This window comes from Canis lupus, chromosome 19, assembly GCF_048164855.1.
Source record: "Canis lupus baileyi chromosome 19, mCanLup2.hap1, whole genome shotgun sequence".
NCBI classification, from domain to species: Eukaryota; Metazoa; Chordata; class Mammalia; order Carnivora; family Canidae; genus Canis; species Canis lupus.
In genome coordinates this window covers 55987236-56013312 of record NC_132856.1, presented here as the reverse complement: position 1 = coordinate 56013312, position 26077 = coordinate 55987236, and the positions used below count along the sequence as shown (strand labels likewise).

At 54.8% G+C, this 26077-nt stretch overlaps 3 protein-coding genes across 16 annotated transcripts in view; 2 read left to right on the top strand and 1 right to left on the bottom strand.

The window, feature by feature from the left end:
• The window catches only part of SAFB (scaffold attachment factor B), a 35013-nt gene extending 19254 nt beyond the window's left edge, over window positions 1–15759 (top strand). For 2 of the 4 annotated variants that reach the window (XM_072787694.1, XM_072787692.1), the window contains 15 exons: window positions 530–1040; window positions 1464–1513; window positions 2338–2432; window positions 4144–4293; window positions 4375–4457; window positions 4792–4931; window positions 5100–5188; window positions 7101–7207; window positions 9356–9646; window positions 10917–11054; window positions 11273–11315; window positions 14204–14322; window positions 14630–14730; window positions 15147–15213; window positions 15421–15759. In XM_072787694.1, coding sequence (XP_072643795.1) covers window positions 530–1040; window positions 1464–1513; window positions 2338–2432; window positions 4144–4293; window positions 4375–4457; window positions 4792–4931; window positions 5100–5188; window positions 7101–7207; window positions 9356–9646; window positions 10917–11054; window positions 11273–11315; window positions 14204–14322; window positions 14630–14730; window positions 15147–15213; window positions 15421–15550 — 2114 coding nt within the window. In that variant the 3' untranslated portion in view covers window positions 15551–15759. Of the gene's footprint in view, window positions 1–529; window positions 1041–1463; window positions 1514–2337; window positions 2433–4143; window positions 4294–4374; window positions 4458–4791; window positions 4932–5099; window positions 5189–7100; window positions 7208–9355; window positions 9647–10916; window positions 11055–11272; window positions 11316–14203; window positions 14323–14623; window positions 14731–15146; window positions 15214–15420 lie in introns of all 4 variants that reach the window. The other 2 variants (XM_072787693.1, XM_072787691.1) reach the window with 1 other exon arrangement.
• Window positions 15760–18297: 2538 nt separating this feature from the next.
• MICOS13 (mitochondrial contact site and cristae organizing system subunit 13) lies at window positions 18298–20299 on the bottom strand. Its single transcript, XM_072787712.1, has 4 exons — window positions 19813–20299; window positions 19069–19246; window positions 18898–18949; window positions 18298–18530 (listed from the first exon to the last, which is right to left on the bottom strand). The coding sequence occupies exons 1-4, from the start codon at window positions 19839–19841 to the stop codon at window positions 18433–18435; spliced, it is 357 nt and encodes a 118-aa protein (XP_072643813.1). The 5' UTR covers window positions 19842–20299; the 3' UTR covers window positions 18298–18432.
• On the top strand, window positions 19662–25453 carry HSD11B1L (hydroxysteroid 11-beta dehydrogenase 1 like). Of its 11 annotated transcripts, none has more exons than XM_072787709.1 (9): window positions 20403–20661; window positions 21327–21778; window positions 22350–22445; window positions 22533–22659; window positions 23279–23390; window positions 23742–23833; window positions 24237–24330; window positions 24438–24603; window positions 24683–25453. In XM_072787709.1, exons 3-9 carry the CDS (start codon window positions 22428–22430, stop codon window positions 24971–24973), a joined length of 900 nt encoding a protein of 299 aa, XP_072643810.1. In that variant the 5' UTR covers window positions 20403–20661; window positions 21327–21778; window positions 22350–22427; the 3' UTR covers window positions 24974–25453. The 11 variants fall into 11 exon arrangements, with proteins under 11 accessions (XP_072643811.1, XP_072643807.1, XP_072643810.1 ...); XM_072787707.1 differs by having other exon boundaries at window positions 20406–20661; window positions 22529–22659; XM_072787704.1 differs by having other exon boundaries at window positions 20412–20661; window positions 21597–21778; window positions 22529–22659; window positions 24846–25453.
• Window positions 25454–26077: the final 624 nt, after the last annotated feature.

Sequence of the window (26077 nt, the reverse complement as noted above, 5' to 3'; positions counted from 1 at the left end):
AAACATTGAGACATAACTGGATTCCAGAAGAGGAAAGAGTTTCTTCATGAGAATTCCAAACAAATACTATTCACTTTCTGGACTGCAAATATCTCAGAGCACCGATGGAAGAGATTCTGGTTTTCATGTTGGACTGTTCTGTTAAAAGAAATTCAAAGAAATTTGGAAATTGAGCTGTTCAGTGAATGGTGATACATTCAGTTAAGCACCTTGGACTTTGGAAGCTAAATTCGGAAGAGTCCTATGTAAACGACGACAGAATGAAGACTGTCAAGAATCAGCCAGAAGGTTTTGGGGGTTAAATCTCTGGGATGCTTTTCTCTTCCATGTAGCGTAGCGGCTTACCGTAGCAGTCGGAGCGCAGGTAGTGTAACCACTGTCACTTTGTGTACCCGCGGGTTTTCCAATCTCTGTGTAGCTAGCGGTTCTCTTCGTGTTAGTATGGCAGCCGTGCCAGTTCCGCATTTGTGATTGCTTTATTTCCCTGGTAATTAAACCTTGTGCCATTCTATTCCTGTTAAATCCGTAGAAAATGAGAAAATACTCGACATTTTGGGGGAAACTTGTAAATCTGAGCCAGTAAAAGAAGAAGGTTCCGAGCTGGAGCAGCCCTTGGCACAGGATACAAGTAGCGTGGGGCCAGACAGAAAGCTTGCGGAGGAAGAGGACCTTTTTGGCAGCGCCCATCCGGAGGAGGGTGATTTAGATTTGGCCAGCGAGTCAACAGCACAAGCTCAGTCGAGCAGGGCAGACACCCTGTTAGCGGTAGTGAAAAGGGAGCCCGTGGAGCAGCCAGGCGATGGCGCGCGGACGGACTGTGAGCCTGTAGGGCTAGAGAAGCCAGTTGAGCAGAGTAGTAAAGCCTCAGAGCACACGGAAGCCTCTAGCGAGGAGGCCGCGGAAGCGCCCCAGGAAGCCTCAAGCCCAGACCCCAGAGATAGCAAAGAAGACGTGAAGAAGTTTGCTTTTGAAGCTTGTAATGAAGTCCCTCCGGCTCCTAAAGAGTCCTCAGCCAGTGAGGGCGCTGATCAGAAAATGAGGTTTGTTTTTTCTCAGTTTTAGACCAGACGCTATCTCCTTTTCATTGGTCATTTAATGACACACATAAGCTGTTTTTTCTGCAATTGGCCAGCCAGACTGATGCAATTGTAGTTTACTTCTAAACAATGTTTTATTTCTCTTTGTTTATTTTAAACTGATTATATAATCTTTTTTCTTTTCTCAACCTATCATGGTTGTTTTCTTTAATTCTTCCTAATTATCTTTAGCCCAGCAGAATTAATTAACTCCTATGGGTCTGAAATCTTATGGTTAGGTCAGATTTCCAATACAAGTTTGTCGGGGTATCATTTTTTCAGAACTAAATTTCGGGTAGGTATGCAACCTCAGCACGTGTTTTATGATTTTGAGTTTGTTTCCTCTCTGCTTCTTCCTTCTGGAGTGACATTATCTTTTGTCTCTAGTTCTGTCGAAGATGACTCGGATACAAAAAGGCTTTCCAAAGAGGAAAAGGGTAGGTGACTGGGGCAACACTGGTCTCTTGGAGCATGTTTGGCCTTGGCAACAGTGGGATTTCTGGTTCTAGTTCACTGCATACTGCGTTTCTTACCCAGATTTGCCTCTGAGCCTTTCATGAAGCCTTTCTCCACTCCTCTGCTATTCACTCTGCAGGTTCTGGGTTATAGGGAGCGAGCCAGGTCCTCAGAGTTAAGGTATTGATCTGAAGTACTCTTGCTTTCACTAGAGCACTTTGAGCTTGTTGATCCTGACTGAACCTCTAATTTGCAGATTCCTTAGCCTCAGTGATACTTGTAAATGGAAATTTTTTTTCTGATTTCAGAAATCTTGGGGTTACCTGGTACTTCAGATTTATGAACACCATATCTCTTAATTAAAATCGCTAATGGAGAAGATATTTTGTTGGTTTAGATTCCTCCTTAGCAGCCTAGAATACAAACAGAGGATAGGTGGGAAGGTGCATGTGACAAGAAAGAGAAGCATCTGAATTGAGTTCATCCGAATAGCAGCTGTTTTATGTTCAGAAGCCAACCCACTGGGCTGCCATTTGGTGACTTTTTAAGGGAACAAATTTCCCCTACTCCCAATAGCCCCTGACTGACTATTGTAAGTGGCATTGCTCGAAGCCCTGATGGGCCTGGTGTGCATTTGCACAGGTTGTGTGAGGACAGGTATGAGGCCCTCCTGCCTTAGCTGACTTTGGTGGTGCTGACATCTGGGAGAAGTGGGGAAAGTATCTGGTTTGGGATGACTTCAGTCTTTTAAGATTCAGGATCTTGTGAGTATGGTGTTTTTGACCAGACTTTTCTTTTGAAATAGGTCGTAGCAGTTGTGGTAGAAATTTCTGGGTTAGCGGACTTTCTTCTACCACCAGAGCTACAGATTTGAAGAATCTTTTCAGCAAATATGGGAAGGTAAGATCAGGGGTTTTCTGGAGAAAAAAATGTTTTGAAGCCAATGTAGTATAGCCTTTACATACAGGTGATTGTCCTCTTGGTGACTGCTTTGAATGACATCATGCCGTTCTTTCAGCTCACATTGGACTTGGAGGGTCTCTCTCTCCCTGGCTAGGTGTGAGAGAGATGGAAACTCCCAGAGCCCACGTCAGCCTTTGTCAGCTTTTTTACTCCCCTTCCCCAGCCAGAAGCCACCAGGGAGGGCTTTGGGGATTGTAGCAGAGGGTAGGGTGGGGAGATGCTTCACTTCTCTGGAGTGGTGGTGATGACAGACGACGAGTGTGGCCATGGGAAGGGGTTGTCAACAGGGGCTGTAGAGTCAGACTGGTCTGGGTAGCTGGAGGCCACAGCTATGCCGCTCACACTTGTGTGGCCAGGAGCTGGATACTTCGGTCATGTGAACCTCACCTCTATGCCTGGGGCCCTCAGAATGGCTGCCTCCTGAAGATGGTGTGTGTAGCTGTAGTAGAGCTGTTGGTGCCTCTGCCCCATCACTCTCAGCTCACCTGTTCTCACCCACAGCTGGGGCAGCTCTGGCCTTTGGTCTTCTGCAACACTTGCCTGTCTTCCCTGCCTGCTCAGCCCACAAACTGTGGCAGGGATAGATAGATTCACCTGCACCCCCCACCCCCACCCCCAAGGCCTGTTGCAGTTTCCTGTGTGTTTCAGAGCACCTGTATCTGGTCTCTTCCCTTCTCTTTTTCACCACCCCCACCATGTGTTTTCTAGAGTCCCCTCCCAAATCAGCTGCTGCTGCATCCTGGGCTCCTTGTCTCCGAAGTAGCTTTTTGGGGCAAGCCAAAGGCATAGGCCTTTGTAGTAAGGGATCAACAAATCACAACAGAAAAGACCAATAGTACTTATCTTGGTTATTGATGTCAGAGAACTAACCAGCAAAATTAAATATGACATGGTTGTAGAAATAACTGGTGATTTCCTGAGCTTCAGTATATGAAGTGGGCCCCTTTCATGATTCCACTGTGGCCCTCAGAGCAGATGGGCGCTCTCAGCAGGGATGTGTCACCTAGAGCCTCCAGTGTCTTGGATGCATATTGTAGGCTTCGGGTGTTTGGGTAGGGGACCAGCCCATTCAGAAACTCCCTTGGATCTGAGTCTCTGTGGAGCCTAGTTAGGAATGAATACTGGCTTATGTGGGACTTCTCCTGAGCTAGGGTACCTAATGTCAGCTTGCCAAAGTCATTAGGAAAAGCAAGTGCTGTGTAAAGTGCCTGTAGCGCCAGAAACCTCTCACTGAATTTTGTTACTGCTCTGAGTAAGTGTGGGCTGTCAGTCTCCATCTGCAGAGCTGTCTTCCTGCTTCACTGCCTACATGGCTCACAGAATGCCTGAAGAGGCCTGCCTTCATTCCACTTTCCTCTCTGCCCCTCCACCCTGCCATCCTGGTTCCCAGGGGGAGGGGCCGGAAGTGGGGCACAGCCTTTGAGTAGTCAGAGTGAGGCAGTAGTATTAGCTTTCCTGGTTGTCAGGTGCCACTTGTCAGGCACCTGGTGACAGGGCATTCCCCATGGTCCTCTCACCCTAGGAAGGCACCAGGACTCGCGGATCTGAGGAACAGCATGAACCTGTGATGCCCTGTGCATTTTATGTGCAGTCAGGGCAGGGTTGAGGGGGCTCCTGTCTAAGCCATACTTTTGTATTTTCCTTTGAGGTGGTGGGTGCCAAGGTGGTAACAAATGCCCGGAGTCCTGGAGCTCGCTGCTACGGCTTTGTTACAATGTCCACAGCAGAAGAGGCCACAAAATGCATTAACCACTTGCACAAAACAGAGCTCCATGGGAAGATGATCTCAGTGGAAAAAGTAAGTGGCTTTTTTTTTCCCCCCAGGGATATGACTCTTTAAGGAAATAAGGTAATACTTGAATTTGATTCTCTTTTTCAGGCGAAAAATGAGCCTACTGGGAAGAAAGCCTCTGAGAAGAGAGAGGGTGAGGGAAAAAAGGAGAAGTCCAGCACCAGCGACAGGTATTGCTGTTCTCTGAGGGAGCTGCGGCCAAGATTGTCCTTTCTGTAGTTCCCGTTCTGCACGTTTTCCATAGCTAGGGGAGACTCATCCTTTCATTTACGTTTGGTTGAAGGGTTTCACCTCCGGTAGCTGAGATGATTCCTTCCTGCAGTCCCTCTTTCAGGGGTGCTTGGGGAGACCAGATGGGACTCCCTATTGTTGATCGTTCCATCGATGCCAGCCCAGGCAGCCTCCTGGTCCTGGGGTGCTCAATGCAAGAGGCCTGGTCAGGGCTGCTTTTCTTCCCTAAATACTGTATCTAACAGGCTGTGTGTCCTGGGATGTTATTTCTAGGTCTGCGAACCTTAAGAGGGAAGATAAAGCTGATAGAAAAGAGGACATTAAGAAGGGTGAAGATGGAAGTGGAGAAAAGAGTAAAGATCAGGACGATCAGAAACCTGGCCCCTCAGAGCGATCCCGAACTACAAAATCAGGTACTGTCACCAGAGATGCCAGCTGGTGTTCTCTTCCTAGTTGGTGTGGTTCGTGGTTTGCTGTAGTCAGCAACACAAACTAGATCTCTTTTCCATAGAGTTGGGTACTTTCTCTAATTTGGATGTTTCTGGTTTCTTACCTTAACATGACTCCTTTACTTCCTGTAGGAAGTCGAGGAACGGAGCGAACTGTAGTGATGGATAAATCTAAAGGTGTGCCTGTTATTAGTGTCAAAACATCAGGATCCAAAGAGAGAGTGAGTATTAATTTTCTAACTAGAGTGTAGTGTTTTTCCATATTCTTTCATTTATTTTTCTGTATATCTTAAGGGAGTTCTTGAGTTTAATTAAGAAGGGTGGTATAGGGATCCCTGGGTGGCGCAGCGGTTTGGCGCCTGCCTTTGGCCCGGGGCGCGATCCTGGAGACCCGAGATCGAGTCCCACGTCGGGCTCCTGGTGCATGGAGCCTGCTTCTCCCTCTGCCTGCATCTCTCTCTCTCTCTCTCTCTCTCTCTCTCTCTCTCTCTCTGTGACCATCATAAATAAATAAAAATTAAGAGATAAATAAAAAAAATAAATAAAAAAAAGAAGGGTGGTATATCTTTTTAAAATGTAGAGATCTTGATATTCTAAAAAATTGAGTTTAAAAGCTTTAATTTACAGTTAACTTTTTTTGATGAGAATTTTTTTTTTTTTTCCTAAAGCTACTTTTAAAATTCAAATGTGTTGAATGTTCTATAATAGCTCAGGGGTTAGAGCACTGGTCTTAGGAAATTCAAATATGGGACTGGTTGGCTTCTTTTCTTTTTCCCGAATCATCCTGTAGCTGGCTATTTTCATTACCTCCCCTGAAAGTTTCAGCAGCTCTCCATCGTGCATTCCTAAGCTCACATGCAGCCCTGCCAGCCTTTCTAAGTCAGGTCTCCACTTTGGCTCAGCTCAATACTCTTTCTCTTCAGGGATGTTCCGCAGAACACGGAATTCACAGAGGATGCATCTTAGGCTCTTACCGCTTCATGCTGCCTGCTCTTCTGGTCTTAGGCAGCTGTCGCTGTCCATAAGTTCAAATTTTGGCAGTCTTGCAACTTCAGTAGGTGTGGGTCCAGGGTCCCCAAGACCACCCACGTTCAGTGATTCATTCTAAGGACCACTGGGCTTAGAGAGCCTGTGGTGGTAGTCACAGCAAAGATTGGCCCCAGTGGTGCAGTAAAGACACACAGCCAGATGAGGTCGTGGGGAAAGAGACACAGAGTGTGCGCGAGACCCATGCAGGCTCCCCTGTGCTCTGTCCTGCCTGTGAGCTCATGCAGCAATGAAAATGTAGCAACACTTGGTGATGCTCCTGCCCAGGCAAGCCCATCGGCCCATTAGAGCCTCAGCACCCAAGGGTTCTATCAGGGACTGGTTACATGGCTTTCTGCCAGAGGCATATTGAGACTCCTGACTCCCAGGAGGAGGGCAGGTGGTCAGCACAAAGCACATTTTGCCACGGTCTAGGCATAGTGAACCACCCTTAGCATGAACGGTTAAGTGGAGATATTCTGGGCACCAGCGTCAGGCCTACCGTGTTACCTCGTGCTGCAAGGGGACAGACAGTGAAGCTCTTGCAAGCCAGCATTTCAGTGATGGCAGGTTTCACTCTGTGTGTGTGCACATGTTAGACCTGTGACCTTTTACATTTATTTTATATAAAACAATTGGAAAATGGCAAAACTAAAGTACGAGCTCCAGGCATAAGATGAGTAGATCTCATAAAAATCATGCAGCTACACAAATTAGGAATCCCCAGTGACACCATAAGTAGCCATGGTTAGGTACCCGTTGCGTGTTTAATTAGGAAGGAAAAGAACAAGAGTGAGGGGTTTCTTTTGGATACAGAAAGCAAAGTATAAAAGCATGCTTGTGATCATTTAAAAAGTTTTAGTGGGGGGACTACTTCCATTTTGACCCTATTGGAAATACTTAGTATATAGTTTAGCATCGTGATGAGGTTGTGACTTAGGATAACGAAAACCTGTTTCTTAGGAGGGAACACCTTGTTACCTGGTTATTCCATTAAACATGGATGGTCCTTTTCCAACCTTTACTTTGGATGCTTGGACCTGGACATGCCTGATTCTTCCTGTTGTCATTTCTGCCTTAATTTATGGATGTTTCTTGGTGAACCAGGTTTCTAAGAGCCAGGATCGCAAATCAGCCAGCAGAGAGAAGCGATCTGTTGTGTCCTTTGATAAAGTCAAAGAGCCTCGGAAGTCAAGAGACTCAGAGTCCCGTAGGTGAGTCCTTGTCCAGGAATGTTACTGGTTTGGTTCTATCTCTGTATTGCTGAAAGCTGTGTTCTAGGGGGATATTTTCAAAGTCCCCCATGTGTGGAATACTGCTTTAAATTTCTTGGTGCCTTTGGCTTTGATCCTGTAGTTTTTGTTTTTGTTTTTGTTTTTTTCCAATTGATCATCTCCTACAAATAGGCCTGTCACTTCTTGAAGATTTTGGAAGATAACAGCAGGGAGTTGGAATGCCTTCCTGGTGCAGTAGGGCTAGTTAACAAACACCAAATGTGCTCCAGAAGCTGTGGAAAGGGAAATAGAGAAACAGTGGAACGTGTGCAGGGAGACAATTGAGAGATCCTCATCCTTAAGATAGCTGAAGAAAATGTCTCCCTAAATTTTAAAAACTAAACACAAGTTATATTGAGCACGTTGAATGGTAGTTAATGTTTCCAATCAAGAAATAATTCCTTTTTTTAAATTTTATTTAAGATTTAATTATTCGCAGTGGCACGTGGGTGGGCAGGGTGTAAAAAGAAAGAGAATCTCAAGCAGACTCCTTGCTGAATGTTGGCCCTGATCTCACGACCCAGAGGTGATGACCTAAGCTGAAACCAAGACTCAGGTGCTCAACATCTGAGCCATTCACGTCACCCCTAAGCTTAATAGTTTAAAAAAATAAAAATCAGTAAAATTGCCAGAGTAAGAATGAGTAAAGGGTGCGAGGTATTGCTTTTTCTAGTGCCTGCTCATGACTTCCTGCTTCCAAGGGAGAGGCAGTGGGCAAGAGACACTTTGTTGAAGTAACTGGCAAATAGAGCAGGGAACTGTCCAGTGTGTGGGAATTTAATATGTCGCAACTGACATTTCTAACTAGTGACAAAAGGGTGGACTCTCCCCAAAAAGCTTTAGGTCTCTTTGCTGTTCTTTAGATAGTGCTCTGGGGCTCCAGCTCACATCTGTGACAAAACAGTCCCCATAAGCTGGTGACTGAACAGAAACCTAAAGTCCACATTTGGATAAAATGAAAGTAAGTATATTCACGAGTTCAGGTTGGAGGGCCCAAAATGTCACGAAGGAGATGACTAAATTTAAATGTAACTTTTGTATGTGAAAGACACGTGAGAGAGGGGAATAAATGTGATTTGAAATAAATGTAATAAGGGAAAAGTAACCTGACAGGAAAACAGAAGACAGTCACCAGAAGGGACAGGTCATGCATGCCCCTGCCACAAGTCCTGCAACGTGGCTCCGCTTTACAAGGCATCAGGAGTGCACGTGAAAAGAGTAGCTTTAAGGTTTTATTTATGTATGTATGTATGAATGAATGAATGGGAGATAGAGCATGAGTGGGGAGGACAGGGAGGCCCATGCAGGGCTCAATCCCAGGTCACAGGAATCATGACCTGAGCCAAAGTCAGATGCTTAGCCAACTGAGCTGCCCAGGCGCCCCAAGAGTAGCTGTTCTCCAAGCCACAGGCACAGTGAGGCACATGTATAGAGACGGGCAGGAAACGTGCTGAGGTATGGCTGGTATCACTATCAGGAGAGTGGCTGGCAGCCCTTCTGGGCCGAGCCGAGGGTCCTACAGCCTTGCCCATCCTTCACTCAGTAGCTGCAGTCCCCAGCTTGTTGGTACACTCATCTGAGCTTAGAAAAAACATCATAAGATGTTTTTAGAAAAAACTCGTGTAAGTTTTCGATGCGAGAGCACTAGCCCCATTCCGTGGTGATTAATTGAAGCCCATGCCTTAGGGAGCAGAGATTTTCATTGAGACCTAATTTGCAGTGAAAAGAATGTTGTTTCTTAGTCTTATTTTTAATGAGGTATTTGTGGAATATTATGTTGAGCTCCAGAAAAAGTTTCAGGGAGTGAGGTTCAGCTCATACTTCAGCTGACCATTGACATGCACACGCTTTCATGCTCCGAGTACCTGCCGGGCAGGAACCAAGCTGGAAGCAGAGCCCATGCTGGCATTCCGGGGCTGCTGCTGTGCTCTCCCTCTCATCAGTGGGTCGGCTAGAGCTATAGTTCCTTAGGGGCGGGCACAGCCCTGAGTCCAACTTTCTGTTGTGCTTGGGCTGATCTGCATTCCCCAAGGTGAGAGCTGTAGAGCCAGATGGGTGGCGCCAGCTCTGTGGCCTCTTCTCCTGCAGGGTACGTGAGCGCAGTGAGTGGGAGCAGCGCATGCAGGCGCAGTGGGAGCGTGAGGAGCGTGAGCGGCTGGAGATTGCCCGCGAGAGGCTGGCTTTCCACCGACACCGCCTGGAGCGCGAGCGCATGGAGCGCGAGCGGCTGGAGCGGGAGCGCATGCATGTGGAGCATGAGCGCAGGCGGGAGCAGGAGCGCATCCACCGAGAGCGCGAGGAGCTGCGGCGCCAGCAGGAGCTGCGCTACGAGCAGGAGCGGCGGCCCGCGGTGCGGAGGCCCTACGACGTGGATGGCCGGTAAGTCCAGTTCTTAGCCCACCTTCTAGGTGGCTCATGGCATTTAGAATTGGGTTCTAGGTCCCTGAATCATGTTAATGTGAGATTTTTGTTTCAAAGGCAGCACAAGTACATGCTACATCCGAATTTGATGTCCTTTACTTCATCAGGAACCAGATGGTTAGGGGTCGGTGGAAAAATGGTTATGCAAAGCAGTGCCTAGTAGTGTCTTGTTCAAGTCTTGGCGCGGACACCCAGAGCTGCACATGAAGTGCGAGTGCTAAGCAGGTGGCCAGAGATCAAAAAACATCTTCAGATCCCTGTTCTAGGCTTTGTAGTCAACTGTAGTGATTTGTTCTGGTTTACTCCAGTAACCATTTTATTTCCTGGACATGCCAGTGCATGATGTGTGAATACTAAAGTGTTAGACCTAATTTCAGACCTTGCTTATTGGGAGTCTGGAGTGATAGGGCCAGCATTGGTCCTAGTAAAGCTTTTCCGCATGCATCACTTGGGAAAAAACACATTTTATGTTCATCATCTTTCTCCAGCACAGGTTAAAGAGGTCCCCGTGATAATATCCAGCACGACTTCGAGAGCTTTTAGTATTTTATTTTATTTTAGTACTTTCTGCCTCTGTGCAAAATACTGATGCTGTGAGTCCCTTATGGTCATAAATGTTTGGAAACAGTATGATTCAGGTGCTTCTCAGTGTTCCGCCGCCCCCCCCGCAGGTCTTTGCTGGGTCTAGTTCACATTGGAGGAGAACTCAGGGTCACGGCTCTCACTTGCTGTCCTGATAGATCAAGGCCATGTGCAGATGGTAGAGGCGACCTGCAGGTGTGCATGTGTGCCCTCTTGCCCTCCTATTAGGGAAACCAAAGCTATTCTGTTTAGGGGAAGCAGGGCATGTCAGAGTAGAATGGAAGTCTTTCATTCGGATCCCACATCACCCTGCCAGCTCATGGAGCAAAGAAGACCTTGTTACTAAAGTCCGTTCTCATTTTGTGACGTGGTAGGAGCCAAGGACCGTTTAAGGGTTCAGTTCACGGGCAGCCCAGGTGGCTCAGTGGTTTAGCACGACCCTCAGCCCAGGGCCTATTCCTGGAGACCTGGGATCGAGTCCTGTGTTGGACTCCCTGCATGGAGCCTGCTTCTCCCTCTGCCTCTCTCTCTCGCTCTGTCATGAATAAAATCTTTAAAAAAAAAAGGGGGGGGGGGTTCAGTTCATCATCTCCACAAAAGTTATGAAGTTGAGGGAGAAATTGCACGTACTCCTTTCCTCTTCCAGGCGAGATGATGCCTACTGGCCAGAAGCAAAGCGGGCTGCCCTGGATGAGCGCTACCATTCTGACTTCAACCGCCAGGACCGCTTCCACGACTTTGACCACAGGGACCGGGGCCGCTACCCCGACCACTCTGTTGACAGGTCAGCCAGCCGCCCCCACCCCCGACCTTGCCTGCTTGCTCTCAGTTCTCTTCTTTTTCTGAATCCTGAAGAAATAGGGTTGGCCTTTCTTGGCTTTGTGGGCTCATTCGAACCATCAGAGCATGAATTACTTGTGTTCCATTTGGGAAATATTTTATTTGAGGGTGCCTAACCAATCTTTCTTTCCTTAATGCTTTAACTTAAATTGACTTTCACAGGAGAGAAGGTTCCAGATCCATGATGGGAGAAAGAGAAGGACAGGTAAGTCCGAAAACTCTAGTTTCATCAGTTTTTGCCATGGGATTGACTCTCTCCTCAGCATGCTTTCTCCCTCCTCAGCCGAGGTGAACAAAGAGTAGTGTATCCTGAACCTCTTCCAGCCTTGACCCTGAGGTTCTGTCCGCCTCTAAATGAGAGTAACTAACACCCTGTACTGACGATTCAAGACCCTTGGGTGCGTCTCTTAGGCTCTGCTGGACAATCGTGACCTGCCCGGCTGAGCACCTGCAAGTCCAGGGGCACCTAAAGCAAGCAGTGCTGTGCTCTCTGGGTCCACCTGCCCGCCAAGTGTCGGAAAGCCATTCAGTCTCTGGTCCACACCCACACTCTGCAGGATGACCGCGTTAGAGAATATGCTTGATGTGCTCCCTTTTCCTGTCCTAGCTTTAGCTTGAGAACTTCCGCCAAGAGCGTTGATTCTTTCATGGGTTTACTTGGAAGAATGGGGGGAATGAAGGGAGGATGTGGTCAGGGCATTGTTGGCCAGAATTGCCGCCCTGTGAGTTTCCTTTCCCTGCATCTAGTACAGACTGAGTGTAAGACTGGGGGTGGTGGTATTCCTTGGCCACATTGAGGGGGTTTCTCTGCTACCTCTGGAGGCATCTTCACGTGATTCCTTTTTCTCTACTCCTAGAGGTAAATCTGAGATGTTAGCTAAATGTGCACCTTGTCTTCTGTTCCTCTTTGGTAAAGTTGAGAGCGGTGGTTAAATTCCAGGCCACAGAGCCAGAGAGGGTCACATCTTGGTCCAGCACTTGTGTGGAGCTTGTGTCTCCAGCTGTGAAATTGAGGGTGCTTCCTCCTGCATGAGGAGCTGGGCCGAAGGTGCTGCTAGCTGTGTCTAGTACAGTCTCTCGGGTTCCTTTGCCCACCGTTGGTAGCTAAAACACTCTGGAAACCTGAAGACTGCTTTTCTTCACATACAGTGTCCTCAATAATATTGATATCAGTGCTGTCCTAGATGGCAGGTGGTGTGATAGGGGACACAGACGGGAAGCACTGGCACAGGCTTCCTGGGTCTTGCTGAACGGTTACGTGGGTTGGTCAGTTGGATAGAAGAGCGTGGCTACATTATGAAATAGCAGGAAGAGCTAGATGTGGCCCTTGTACAAAGTGTTCTCTGTCAGTTTTGTGTTTTTAGAAGGCTGATACTTTTTTTTTATAAAGAATTTATTTACATTACAGAGCAAGTGAGACCACAAGCAGGGAGGGGCAGAGGGAGAAGCAGGGAGCCCAATGTGGGGCTGGATCCCAGCACCCTGGGAACATGACCTGTGCTAAAGGCAGACACTACACTGACTGAGCCACCCAGGCGCCCCAAATACTCCTTATTAAATATTTGTGTTTGTCTAAAAGTATAGGAAGCGGTCTAAATCACAGGCTGTAATTTTTCTAAAAGCTGGTATGTTTTGAAGGTTGTTTTGTTTTGAAGGTTCTTTATGGAAACATTATTCTGGGGTCTCATTTAAGCAGCTCTTGCTCCATTTGGAAGGACTGACTTTCTGGGGCCCTCTGACTTTTTATTTTGCTCCTAGAAGGAATGAGGCTGGGTTTTGTCCATCTTGTTCAATTGCCCCTGCCCCTTTGTTGAGGGAATATCCGCACACATCTGGGAATGAGAGGCCAGAGGAAGCAGGTCATGGAGGCATTTGTGTTTAGGACTCCCTGTGTAAGCACACGCCCACCCTGGTTTAATGGGTAAGGTAAGTCTGGGCGTGAGCAGCAACAGGGCAGCTGGCGCCTTCAGCTGAGGGGCTTCATCACCAGGCTCCCTTTCTTAGGTGTTCTTACTTAGATGTGATCCTGGAGCAAAAGACCCCAGGGCCACAGGTTGGATTTGTGGGACAGTGGAACCAAAAGCACTTGGTCAGCTCCCTAAGAGCTTCGGACGTTCTTCCAGCAAGCAGGGGCAGGGCTCGGGTGAAAGATGAGTGGGCATTTGAGACAGCTTTTCCTAGGGGCGCCTTGGTGGCACAGTTGTTGAGCATCCAACTATTGATTTCGGCTCAGGTTGTGATTTCAGGGTCCTAAGATTGAGCCTTGCGTTGAGCTCAGTGTTTATTTTATTTTATTTTATTTTTTTATTTATTTATTTTATTTTTATTTTTATTTTTATTTATTTATTTTTTATTCATAGAGACAGAGAGAGAGGCAGAGACACAGGCAGAGGGAGAAGCAGGCATCATACAGAGAGCCTGACGCAGGACTCGATCCAGGGTCCCCAGGATCACGCCCTGGGCTGCAGGCAGCGTTAAACCACTGAGCCACCGGGGCTGCCCTGGGCTCAGTGTTTAAAAAAGATTCTCACTGCCTCTTTCTTTGCCCCTCATGTCCTTGGTCTCTCTTAAATAAATACATCTTTGGAACAGAACATCTTTTCCTAGAATGGGAGGCTTTCTCTTCCATCCTTCCTTCAGGTAGTGCATTGAACAGGGTCCAGCATTCGTGTGGCCTGTGCCAGAGGTGCCAGGTCCAGGCTGAGTTGCGATAAAGGATCCCTTGTGGGGCTGGAGTACAGCAGGCACCTGGCCTACTGTTGTCTGTTGTTGGTGCAGGGCAGTCACCAGGCCCAGTACTCTTCTCTCCTTTGGTGCCTGAATTCACTCTGTTTGGATTAGGGTGCATCTCAGGCCTCGGCTTCTGTCCTCTGTTCTGTGACTCCATTCTTTGACTTTCCTCACTAGACAACCAGCAGACTTTGGGGGCCTGGCTGTCATTCAAGCTGAAAGGCCCGTGTGGCACAAGACCACGTGTTGAACGCTTGCCAGCACTTCTGTTATTATCCTTGTTGTTATTAGCTTGTTGCCCCAAAGGCCTTGGGATCCAGGCTTGACACTGAAACCTTCTTATTCTGGCTCTTTAACATCCAGCATTACCCCGAACGCCATGGAGGACCAGAGCGCCATGGGCGGGACTCTCGCGACGGGTGGGGCGGATACGGCTCTGACAAGAGGATGAGCGAGGGCCGGGGGCTGCCTCCTCCACCCAGGTTTGTGTCATGCACCCCACACTGCTTGCTGGGGCCTCATGCACCGTAGGCAGGATTGAATGTGTCCCAACTGAGGACCCTGGGTCTCAGGGAAAGATGAGTGCTGGCCCCATGACCCAGAGCACTGGCCACACCTCAGGCCTCCTTGGAGCTTTGAGCAACATTCCCGTAGACCCCCACCACCCAAAGGGATGGGGACTGGGCACACAGAATGCTAAACCCACCTTCCAGAGCCCACCACCACTCCTACTCTGAAAGGCAGAGAGAGGGGCAATCCAAATCAGAGATGTCTTTTTCCAAGGGGCAGACGTGACTGGGGGGATCATGGCCGAAGAATAGAGGATGACCGTGCGTGGCAGGGTGCTGCTGATGGAGGCATGATAGACAGGGACCACAAGAGGTGGCAAGGTAAGGGCTGACTCTCAGCTGGCGAGGTCTCTTTTTTTTGGAGAAGCATCTGGAAAGCTCAAGCTGCACCTGCTTTACAGCCTGTCTGCCTTGTCTTGAGGGCAGGAAGAGCTGTCTCTGCTCTAAGACCATGGGGTCTTGCTCATCACTGACCGGATGTGGGAAGGGAGGGAGGGAACAGATGAGGTCTGGCACAGAAGACTGCTGTGGGCTTTGGTTAATACTCTGCCTCGACTTAGCCAGGACGTCAGGTGCGTGCAGCTTGCGTGCTGATGCATCACTGGGACCTGTGGGTTCTGGGCTGACTGCGTGGCTCAGGAACGGGACTGGAGTCCCATGAGCCTCGTGTTGGTGTCCTCGGAACTCCGTCTGCTGTGCTCAGACAAGCTGTTTGAAAAGTATCTCTTGTCTTGTAGGTGGCGAAAGAAGTATGTCTGGTCACTCTGGGCCAGGTCACATGATGAACCGGGGAGGGATGTCAGGGTAAGGTGTCTGGCGCTGCTTGTCCATCTTTACGTGTTGGCTCGCCTGGGAGGTTTAGAAAGTTGAGTCTGCCCCCCTCACCGCCTGTCTGCTGGATGGAGGCTCTGCTCCCAGAAGAGGGCCGGCAGCTGGGGGTGTGCACGGGGGGGTGTGCACGGGGGGCGTGCCGGCCGGACTTCTCTGACGTGGGATCTGTGTCGGTCCTAGGCGTGGCAGCTTCGCCCCTGGCGGGGCCTCGCGGGGCCACGTGATCCCGCGCGGCGGAATGCAGGGTGGCTTCGGGGGACAGAACCGGGGCAGCCGACCCAACGACACCCGCTTCACTCGCCGCTACTAAGTGCTTGGATTCCTGTGTTCTGTCCCGTGGCAACAAGAGTATGTTCTGTTAGGAGTTCTCTTCAACTGTGTACAATAATTTTTTTTTATCTGCTGCCATATTGTAGCTCAATACAATGTGAATGTTTTGTGTTTTTTTTTTCTGTTTTTTTTTTTTTTTTTTGGTTTTTGTTTTTTGTAATAAATGTGTTTCTGTTCACATACCCTTTATTTAAAGTGTTTTCTCTTTTTTATTTCACATATTTGTGTAAATTATACTTGGCATAGCTGAGCCATGGCTCTTCAGGGGGGAAGGGGCAGCTTTAAGGGGCTGTCCGGGTTCCCGGAAGCCCTTTACTGACAGCACACGCTCCTGGCCTGCCTGAACCTGGACCTGGGGTTTGTGGGATCGTCTGCGTTCTGCGTCGTGGCCGTTTTGTCCCTGTTCCCCCTCCTGGGCCCTCTGTCCTCCACACTCTGCCTCCGTGTCCAGGACAGGCCCAGCCTAGCTGAACAGGCTGCTGTGCCTTTTTTTTGATGTGGCAAAATACATATAACACACAATTTCCCATTTTAAGCACTTTAGGTGTACAGCTTGGTGGCATTAGTATCGTACAGTGTTGTGCCACCATCACTGACCTCCGCCTGCAGAACCTTTCATCCTCCCAAACGCCAACTGCCCTGCGCCCACCACACCACCATCTACTTCCTGTGTCTGTGGCTCGTAGCATCTCCTGAGTGGAGCAGCATGCCCGTGGGGTAAGGTGTGACAGCAGCGTGGTGCTAAGGCCCGTACGTGGGGCCATGCTGCTCCTCAGGTCCACCAGGCTCCGTCTCTGTGGGCCCTGGTCTGTGTTCATGTTGGGGTCCACCCGTCCAGGGGAGCAGTGGTGACAGGCCGGCTGCCTCCCTGACACATCACTGTGGAGTCCAAGCCTGTCTGGGGCTGGGAACACACTAACCACCAAGGCAGCCTGGGCCCCTGTTCCCGCAGGGTCCACAATGGGGTATGGGTGTATGTGGGGGGAGACAGACACGTGACCAAGCCTTCAGATGGTGGGGGGCAGGGGCAGCAAATAAAACCCCCTCCCACCTGGGCCACAGATCACCCCACCCACCCTTATCCCCAAGCCTGTGCGCATGGTAACCTAAAGGGCCAGAAGCCCCTTCTGGGGCCCAGTGTCCTCACTGGGGTCCTATAAGGGGAATAGGGAGGCAGGAGAGCTGGGGGGGGGGGCTGGACACCCACACGCTCCACAGCTCGCTTTGAAGATGGGGGGGGGGCACTCCTGCTGAGTGTGGTGGCCTCTAGAAGCTGGAAAAGGCCAGATACGGACTGTCCCCAGAAAGAGCCAGCCCTGTCCTCCTAGCTCCGTGAGACCCGTGGTGGGCTTCCAGCCTCCAGATCTGTGAACCGGTCGACGTGTGCTTTTAAGCCCCTGAATCTGGTCATTTGTCACGGGAGACTAGCAAACTCCCAAGGCAGTGCTCGTCTGCTGGGATGACTGCCCAGGAGACACCTGGCAGCAACTGGAGACGTCTGCAGCCGTCAGGACCAGGGGACAGAGTGCCACTGGCATTTCGGGGGTGGAGGCAGGGATGCTGTTCAACACCTACTGTGCCCAGGCTGAGGTAGGGCGACCTTGCCTCGCAGTGCTAAGGCCCTGATAGGACACCCACAGGGCAGTCGGGGGGCCTGGGCCGAGTGCCTGACTTCAGGCTGGGAGGAAGGGGTCGGGAGGTTTTCCAGAGGAGGCCAATGCTAAGCTGCAGGCAGGATGAGCCAGAGTCAGGAGGGAGGATGGCCTGCTGAGTGGGTGCCAAGGCCAGTGGTGAAGACCAACTGCGTTCTGGGAATGGGGCCCCTTGGAGGAGTCCGGGCTCAAGGGGAAGGCAGCAGGGAGCCATAGAGGGTTTCCGAGGAGGGCAGGGACATGTTCAGACTTGGACCTGGGAAGTGGATGGAAGGGCACAAGGCCGAGAGCCGGGGGGCGGGGGGGGGGGGGCGTCAGTGCAAACAGACCTAGGGCTTGGGGAAGGCATCTCTTCAGAGCTGCTGAGGGACCCGCAGGGCCTGGAGCAGCCTGAGGCCCCAGCAGCCCTCGGGGTACGTGTGTCCGTCTGTAAGAGACGCAGCCCTGCCTGCCCTGTGCCCTCAGACAGGTGCCTCTATCTCCGCCCTTTTCCTCACCTGGAAACCACACGGCCCACCCTCGTCCTCGCTGTGCGGCTGCCTTGGGGGTGGCCAGGTGCTTCCTGAAGCCCTGCCTGCCTGCCTGCCCGGCGCCCCTGGGCCACACCTGGCCATCTCTGCTTTTTTGCAGCCCCCACGTCATGACCCCCTCCCCGGGGACACAGGCCCGTCCTGCGGGGACTGCAGTCGCTCTCGTGAGCAGCTCTACACACGGTGATCACTGAGCGGCCCCGGGAACTCCTGGCCACGCAGACAGCGGGGAGATGAACATGCCCCTCCCCAGGCCCCCAGCCCCGCAAAGCCCCCACCCTGGGCTCAGCCCTCCAGGAAGGCCGGCATCGGCACTTTCTCAACCCGTTCCTGGGCCCCTGAGCACTGTCCGTGGAGCTCCAGGGTCAATGTCTGCCCCCAGCCCCGCACCAGGTTGGAGACTCAGCAGTGGGGTCCGGACGGCAAAGGGGTTAACCAACACCTGTGGTCCAGGTCAGGCCCTGAGGAGCTGCTAGCCCAGGCCCCTTGCTCTGGGCACCAGCCGGGCCACCCCCAGCCCCCAGGGCCAGCACACGGGTCGGGGAGCATTTCCAAAGTCCTTTATTGGGCCGGCAAGGCCGGGAGCTGCCCTCGAGTGGGGTCCCAGTCCCAGTCTGGAGTCTCCAGGTCGCTGGTGCCCCTGCCCCCGTTCCTGACTGGGGCAGGTGGCCTCTGGCAGGCTACTTGATCCGCTCCTTCAGGTATTCCCAGCCGTCCCTGGAGTACTCGCGGGCCTTGGAGGGGGCCACCGACAGAGCTGACATCACCGTGAGGATCCCTGTGGAGAGGGAGGCCCCAGCGCCTTCAGCCACCGCGTCTCGCCCACCCACACCAGCCCCCCGGAAACCCGAGCTCCACAAGGCTTTGAGAGGCACCAGTTCCAGCGCCATCGGTCCCACATGGGGAAACTGAGGCGGGGGGGGGGGCAGGGCCTCATGTTGTCTGAGATCACCTGTCCTCAAAGTAGGCTCCCTCTGGCTCACCCCTCCCTGAAATCTCCACCCTCTTTAGATCCTTTAGATCCGTGGCAGGGGTGCAGGGCAGCACAGGGAGCCACGGGAAGGAGTGACCAGGAAGCAAGTGGTGGCAGGGTTGTGAGGCTGCGGTGGCAGGGGTCACCCCCCAGCACGGGGACCAGGGCCTACCTGAGTTCCAGGTGTCACGGAAGTGAAAGTTAAATTTTGGAGGGGCTGGGAGCTGGGAAGAGAGGGGAGAAGGGGCAGGTGAGAAGGGGAAGGGCCCCGCGGCCCCAGCCTCGCAGGACCGAGCCCGTGGGAGGACGCGGACACGGACACGGACACGCCGCCGGGGGCTACCTGGGGCATCTTCAGGCCGGTCTGCTCGCACACGTACTGGCTGAGCTGGTACATGGCTGGGGGCACCACCTCCTCGGCCCTCTGGAGCACAGCCTGGCTCTTGTCGCTTGGGCCCAGCAGCTCCTGGTCGTACACCAGGTAGACCGCACCCCCGGCCACGCTGCCCTTGATGAGGAACCTGCGGTGGTGGGGGGGGGGGAGGCAGGGCGGCGGCTCAGCAGCTCCCCGGCACTGCCGGCAGCCCCGGGCTCCGGGCCCACGCGGGGCGCCTGGGTCCGGGGAGTGACACAGCGAGGCCGGGCAGCGGACACGGAAGAACAAGGAGGCGGCCGGGCACCGCCTGGCACAACGCTCCCCTCACTGCACAGAGCACAGCCCCTCGGCCCCGTTTAACAGGTAAACTGAGGCCCACTCGTGATCCGCACACGGCGCGGCGAGGGAAGGCCTAGACCCCCGGTCTTGTGCCTCGCGGGGTCCCGCGCGGCCCTGGGCGCTCCTTGGACGTCGCGCGTCGCCCCGGGCACCCGGGGTCTTGGCGCAGCGCGGGCGGCACTCCCGCCGTCCAGGGGAGGCACCTGCGGCCCCGGATCGCGGGAGGCCCCTCCCCTCCTGACCCTCAGGTCAGGCCGAGGCGGGACCCGACGCCACGGAACTCCAAGACCCAGCCGGAAGCAAACCCGGCGGGGGGTGCCCACGGGAGGGGCTTTCTCGGGGGCTCGGAGCCCGCCCCGCCGCCCCACGCACCTCATCAGCGACCACACTCGGGGCACCATGGTCGCTCGGCTCCGCGCGCAAGGACACTCGACTCGCCCGCCGCTTCCGGTGACTGCGCCGCAGAGGCCTCTGGGAAACGTAGTCGCCCGACTCAGCCGCAAAGGCCTGTGAGAGTCGAAGTCGCGCGGCGGCCGCAAAACGCCGGAGAGGCTCCGCAGCCCTCCAGCGAAAGGATTCTGAGAAGTGTAATCTTCAGAGCCCGGACGCCGCTAGGCTGCCTGGGAAATGGAGTCAGGACCAACCCCCGTGAGGCGCCGGACGGCTCGCCCAGCCGCCGAGACTGCTGGGAGATGTAGTCCGGTCTGGCGCGGCTCCGGCGGCGTGCGAGGAAAAGAGGAGTCGGGCGTCTAGACTGAGGCCCGACAGTGGCCCAAGAAGGCGTCGGAGTCCGGGAGATCCACCCGCGCCCGCGCGGGGGACCGAGGGCCCCGGCCCAGGGCGAGTGTGCCAATAAGATGGTTGGTTGTCACGGCAACGCGAGGTCGGAATTGTGCGTGGGAGGCGGGCCCTCGGTCACGTGCCTGCCTCGGGGGCGGGGCTTTCGTCCAGGGGGCGGGCCCAGGACCACGGCGGGGCGAGGGCGAGCCGGGCGGAAGGCCGTTGCCGGGCAACGCCCGGGCGCCGCGCTCCCCCGCCAGGCCCCGCCCCCTGCGGAGGTGGGCTCGGTGTCACGTGACCCGGACCCTACGGGAGGGGGCGCGGTCGGGGGCCCGGCGGAGCCGGCAGCGTAGGGAGGTGCGAGTCCGAGGGGTGCGCGCCGGGCTCCCAGGCCCGGACCCCAGCCTCGCTGGACGGCGGGAGAAACTGAGGCCCGAGTGGGTGAGTACGAGGTTGGGAGCGCGCGGCACGTCGCACGCCCTTTTTGTCCAGAGGGGAAACTGAGGCTCTGTGAGGTCAGGGGACCAGTGCGTTCTGCGAGGGTCTGGTTCTCCCAATTCCGTCCCCATGGGACGCCGGCCGGCTGCTCCGTCCATCCATCCACCCACCCATCCACCCAGACGGCCAGCCGGCCGCCCGCCCCCGCCCCCGCCCCCGCCGCGTGGCTGCTGTGGTCAGGGTGGAAGAGGGTCAAGTTGCGGGACTTCACGGGCGTCCCCTGGAAAGCGGGGAGAGGTGGGATGGCTGCCGTGACTGGGGAAGGGCGAGGACTTCACTCTTCGGAGAGCTGAGAAAGAGTCACAGACAGGAACCCGGCAAGATGAGAAGGGACAGGTGGGCCAGGGCCGGGCCCGCGGCGCATTGTGGGCCGGGGTGAGGAGCTCGGTCTCCACGAGGGGCAGTGGCGAGCCCTGAGAGGGTTTGCAGCAGCAAGGGGCAGTCACATTTCTTTGGGTAAATATGTCTTGGGCTGCCCGGAGAGCATAGGGTGCGGAGGAGGGAGTGGGAGGGTGGGGGAGGCAGGGGGAGGCAGCTGGAAGTTGGCAGTAGGTCGAAGGATCTAGACATCTCAGAGCTGAGGGCACCCCAGCCCCACCATCTCTCAGTTCTACAGTTCTACCCCTACTGCGTTCAGAGAACAGAAACCCCAGGATGTGACGGGCCTGTGCCTTCCTTGGGGGAAGATTCGTGCCCCCCTGAATCGTGAAGTCCTTGGCCTGTTTCTCTCTTTCACCTTCTCCCCGGAACAAGTAAATCCACTCCCACAGCTCAAGTCACATCTTAACCGTGACGACACAGGCTCCTTCCTGGTGTCTCCAGAGTCATCTCTCCGGGTCCCCCCAGCTGTCACTTCCAATGTTCGTCACATCACTCAGGGCCAGTCTCGTGTCTGTCGAGCATCTGCTCCATGTCTGGCAGTTTGGGGGCCACTGAGGACCCAACAGCGAACAAAGCAGAAGCAAGTTTCCGTTTCCTTCCTGCCTCGTGGAGCTGACGCTCTAAGAGGAGAGAGGGACAGGGAGCATGTAACAGATCATCAGGATGATTTCAGATCATGGCAAGTGCTGAGAGCGTGGAAGTTTTAGAGGCAAGAGGAGGGAGAGGGACCAGGAGGTACTTTAGGAAAGGAGGCCAGGGGGTTTTCCTTGGAGAAGGTCAGTTTTGTGCTGACTTCAGAGAAGTGAGAGAGCAACTCATTGGGTTATATTTGGGAAGAGCATTTCGGGCAGAGGGAGTAGCCAATGCAAAGGCCCTGAGGCAGGATGGAGTCTGGCTCCTTCTAAGGAATGCTGAAGAGGCGCTGTTTTGGCAAACAGAGCAAGAGGGGCTGGTCCTCGTGGGGCCTTTTTGAGCATCAAGGAGCCTGGCTTTTGTCCTAAATGAGATGGGGAGGGTTTTCAGCAGGGGGAGGTAAGATGTAATTTGGCTGCTTCTAGGAGGGAGAACAACCTGAAGAGGCGAGGGGAAGCTATATGACCTGGACCAGGTGCTGGCTGCGGAGATGGAGGAGAGAGGGCAGGGCCTGGAGGGAGCATCGTCAGCAAACAAAGGCCCAGCTGGGGAAATGGGGGTGGCTGTGGGCCAGGCTGTGCGCCAGGCTGTGCCTGCCATCCTCTCTCCCGCTGCAGACCCTGCAGACTCAGAGCCGGCCATGAAGGTTCTGCTCCTCACGGGGCTGGGAGCCCTGTTCTTCTCCTACTACTGGGATGACAACTTTGACCCTGGTGAGTGCCTGGAGGTGGGGGAGGGACGAATTGGGCCCCCCATCCGGGGCATCCCCAGCATTGACCACGGTGCACACTGCTAGCCAGCCTCCAGGGAGCCCGGGTGCTGCTGACCGGGGCCAGCGCAGGCGTCGGGGAGGAGCTGGCCTATCACTACGCTCGCCTGGGCTCCCACCTGGTGCTCACAGCCCACACCGAGGCTTTCCTGCAGAAGGTGAGACGCCGATTTCCAGTGGAATGGTGGGGGCGGGAGTGGCTGGAAAACCGGGCCTGGGTTCAAATACTCCCAAAGATCCAGGCTTCGTCTGTGACCTGTAGCAAGTAGGTTAACCCTGAGCCTAGGTTCCTCATTCGCCCCCCAGAGACAATAAAAGTACCTTCTCCTGGGTTCTGGTGTTGGGTTAATACAGTGAGACAGTGAAAGACAGGGAGTGTTCCTCAAAAAATGGGATTGGTGGTGGTGTCCAGAGCCTGTGCCAAACTCCAGGGAGGGGTGGTGGGTGGACGCTTCTTAGCCCATGGTAGCTCCAAGAAAACGTAGTGTTTGCAACGGACCTTGCACGATGCCCAGAGGGGCCAGACGTCTCGAGATTGACCTGAAATCTGAGTTTTAAATGCGGGTGTTGAGCAAAGAGAAGGGCCCTTGTTGTAGCCCCCGGGCTGCCAATGTGCCCCCCCACCCCCGGGGCAGAGCTTTGGGAATAATGTGGAATGTAACCCGAAGCACGGGGTTGGTGGGGGGAGGGGGGCTTTGGGCTGGGGCGCCAGAGGCCTAGCAGGCCGAGGGGGGCCCGCCGGGGTGGACCGGCCCACGGGCAGCTCTGGCCCCCCAGGTGGTAGGGAACTGCCGGAAGCTGGGCGCTCCCGAGGTCTTCTACATCGCTGCGGACATGGCCTCCCCCGAGGTGCCCGGGCGCGTGGTGCAGTTTGCGCTGGACAAGCTGGGTGAGGGGCGGGGCCTGGCGTCTGGGGCGGGGCCTAGGCCTTGGGGCAGGACTCGGAGGGGGTGGGGCCGTGGTCTCGGTGGGCGGAGCTTAGGGGTCTGGGGCTTGGCCAGGGTGGAGCCTCACTGCCTCCAGGGGGCGGAACTCTGGACTGGGTCTCACTGGATCGCGGACCAAGCCTGGCAGGGCCAGGGAATAGGGTCCGGTCTCTTCGGTAGGAGGCGGGAGCTTCCCGGGGCGGAACGCACGGGGTCAGTGCTCCGGCCGCAGCTTCCCGAGTTCAAGGTGACGGGGCCCAGGGGAGGGGTCTCTTCGAGGACTAGCTCCTTGCTGATGGGCCTCTCTGGGCCAGGAGGGCTGGACTACCTCGTGCTGAACCACCTCGGCGCCACCCCGGCAGGCACGCGGTCCCGGAGCATCCAGGGGACACGCTGGCTCCTGCAGGTGCGGCGCCCAGCGGCCTGTCCCTCTGATCCCACGTCAGGCCCCGCCCCTCCTTAGCCCCGCCCACCGCGCCTAGGCGCCGCCCCTCCGGCCACGCCCCTCCGGGGCCGCGCCCACAGCACCAAGGCCCCGACCCTCAGGTCCAGCCCCTCGCAGGCCCCGCCCATAGCACCAAGGCCCCGCCCCCACTGGCCCCGCCCACAGCGCCAAGGTCCCGTCCCTCCCAGGCCCCGCCCACCGCGCCAAGGCCCCGACCCTCAGGTCCAGCCCCTCGCAGGCCCCGCCCATAGCACCAAGGCCCCGCCCCCACCGGCCCGCCCTGGCCCCGCCCACAGCGCCAAGTCCCGCCCCTGCCGGGCTGGCGTGCCTTCGCGTTGCGGTGACTCGCCGTCGCCACCTGCAGGTGAACTTGCTGAGTTACGTGCAGCTGACCTCGCTGGCGCTGCCCAGCCTGACCGACAGCAGAGGCTCCCTGGTGGTCGTGTCCTCGCTGCTCGGTGCGTGCCCGCGGCCGGGGAGGCGGGCGGACCTGGACAGGGCAGGGAGGCTCCGGAGGAGGGGGAGCGCCGTGTGGTCACGAGCGGCTGCGCCCCCGCGCTCCTAGGCCGTGTGCCCACGTCCTTCTCCAGCCCGTACTCGGCGGCCAAGTTCGCGCTGGACGGCTTCTTCGGCTCCCTGCGGCGGGAGCTGGACGTGCAGGACGTGAACGTGGCCATCACCATGTGTGTCCTGGGCCTCCGGGACCGCGCCTCGGCCGCCGAGGCAGTCAGGTGAGGCCCGGGCCGTCAGGGGCAGGGGGCTGTGGGGGGCGGCCCGGCCGCAGTCCCCAGCGCACCCTCCCGTCCCCAGGGGAGTCACGAGGGCCAAGGCGGCCCCGGGGCCCAAGGCGGCCCTGGCGGTGATCCGCGGCGGTGCCACCCGCGCCCCCGGCGTCTTCTACCCGTGGCGCTTCCACCTGCTGGGCCTGCTCCGGGGATGGCTGCCGCACCCGAGGGCCTGGTTCATCCGCCAGGAGCTCAACGTCACCGCTGTCGCCGCTGCCGCTGCCTGAGCTCCCGGGGCGGCGCTCCTTCGTCTTCCCAGAGGGGAGCCCTCCATCCAGCCGTCCCAGAGCGGCGACACCCATCGAGACACCTCTGAGCCGGTGGCCGAGGCCCGAGCCAGAGTCATCAAGACAGAAAAGGAAAACTGAGAAAAACTTGCCAGCACCTGGAAAGAGCCGCAGCTCCGAGTTTGCAAGCGCTGATCGTGTGCCAGGCACCTGGTCACCGACTTGGAAGGCGTTTCCTCAGTCATCCGGGCCACTGTGGGTGACATGGTTGCTGCTTCCATTTTGCAGATGAGAAAGCTGAGGCTAAGAGAGGGGGTGTGACTCTCCCCAGGCCCCAGGCTGCATCCATGAGGGCACCCGGGGAACCCTGGCCATTTGTTGGAACCACCGCATCCCTGGTCTCTTTCTGCTCGCTCAACCTTGGAGCGGCCCCTCCCCTTGCCCCCGCAGGTGACAGCCTTGAGGCCGCCCCTCTGCGGATGGGGTCCCGGGCGCGGAGGAGGGAAAGGATGTGCTCTGGGCTGGACCCAGCCTTCTGTTTCACAATAAAAACCCTTCTTTTGCACATAGGTTCAGATTGCTTAGTTTTTCCATTTTGCTGGTGGCGAGCTGGTAAAGAGGGATGTGTGTGCGGGGAGCAGACTCCTCCAGCCTCCATTTCTCCATTTCACAGTGGACACCTCACTGGAGAAGTCGGGGGCGGGCGGGGGGGGGCGGGGGGGAAGGAAAAGTACTGGTGGGCTGAAGGCCTTGTTTGCAGTATGAAGGATGGTGGTTTGGGCACCAATAATCATGTGTATCAGACACCAAGCACTTGACTTTGGTGATCTCGTGGCATCTTCAGAACCGGAAGTTGGTGCTACTGTTGTTTCCATTTTATAACTAAGGACATTTGCTTAGAGGGAGAAAGGCAGTCCGTGATAGGAGCTGGGATTCTGACACGGGACTTTAAACCAAGTGTGGGCTGTATCTATCTGCACGTCACTGATGTTTGTTTTTTTTAATTTTTATTTATTTATGATAGTCACAGAGAGAGAAAGAGAGAGAGGCAGAGACACAGGCAGAGGGAGAAGCAGGCTCCATGCACCAGGAGCCTGATGTGGGATTCGATCCGGGGTCTCCAGGATCGCGCCCTGGGCCAAAGGCAGGCGCCAAACCGCTGCGCCACCCAGGGATCCCCTGATGTTTACATC

What these genes read in the sequence shown, in the direction of transcription:
- MICOS13 (XM_072787712.1), bottom strand. Translation starts at nt 19,841, where the DNA reads ATGGTGCCCCGAGTGTGGTCGCTGATGAG. An exon ending in CCGGCCTGAAGATGCCCCAG is followed by an intron (nt 18,950 to 19,068) that starts GTAGCCCCCGGC and finishes CTCTCTTCCCAG; the next exon opens with CTCCCAGCCCCTCCAAAATT. An exon ending in CCGTGACACCTGGAACTCAG is followed by an intron (nt 18,531 to 18,897) that starts GTAGGCCCTGGT and finishes CCCTCTCCACAG; the next exon opens with GGATCCTCACGGTGATGTCA.
- HSD11B1L (XM_072787704.1), top strand. An exon ending in GGATGACAACTTTGACCCTG is followed by an intron (nt 22,446 to 22,528) that starts GTGAGTGCCTGG and finishes GCACACTGCTAG; the next exon opens with CCAGCCTCCAGGGAGCCCGG. An exon ending in CCGAGGCTTTCCTGCAGAAG is followed by an intron (nt 22,660 to 23,278) that starts GTGAGACGCCGA and finishes CTGGCCCCCCAG; the next exon opens with GTGGTAGGGAACTGCCGGAA.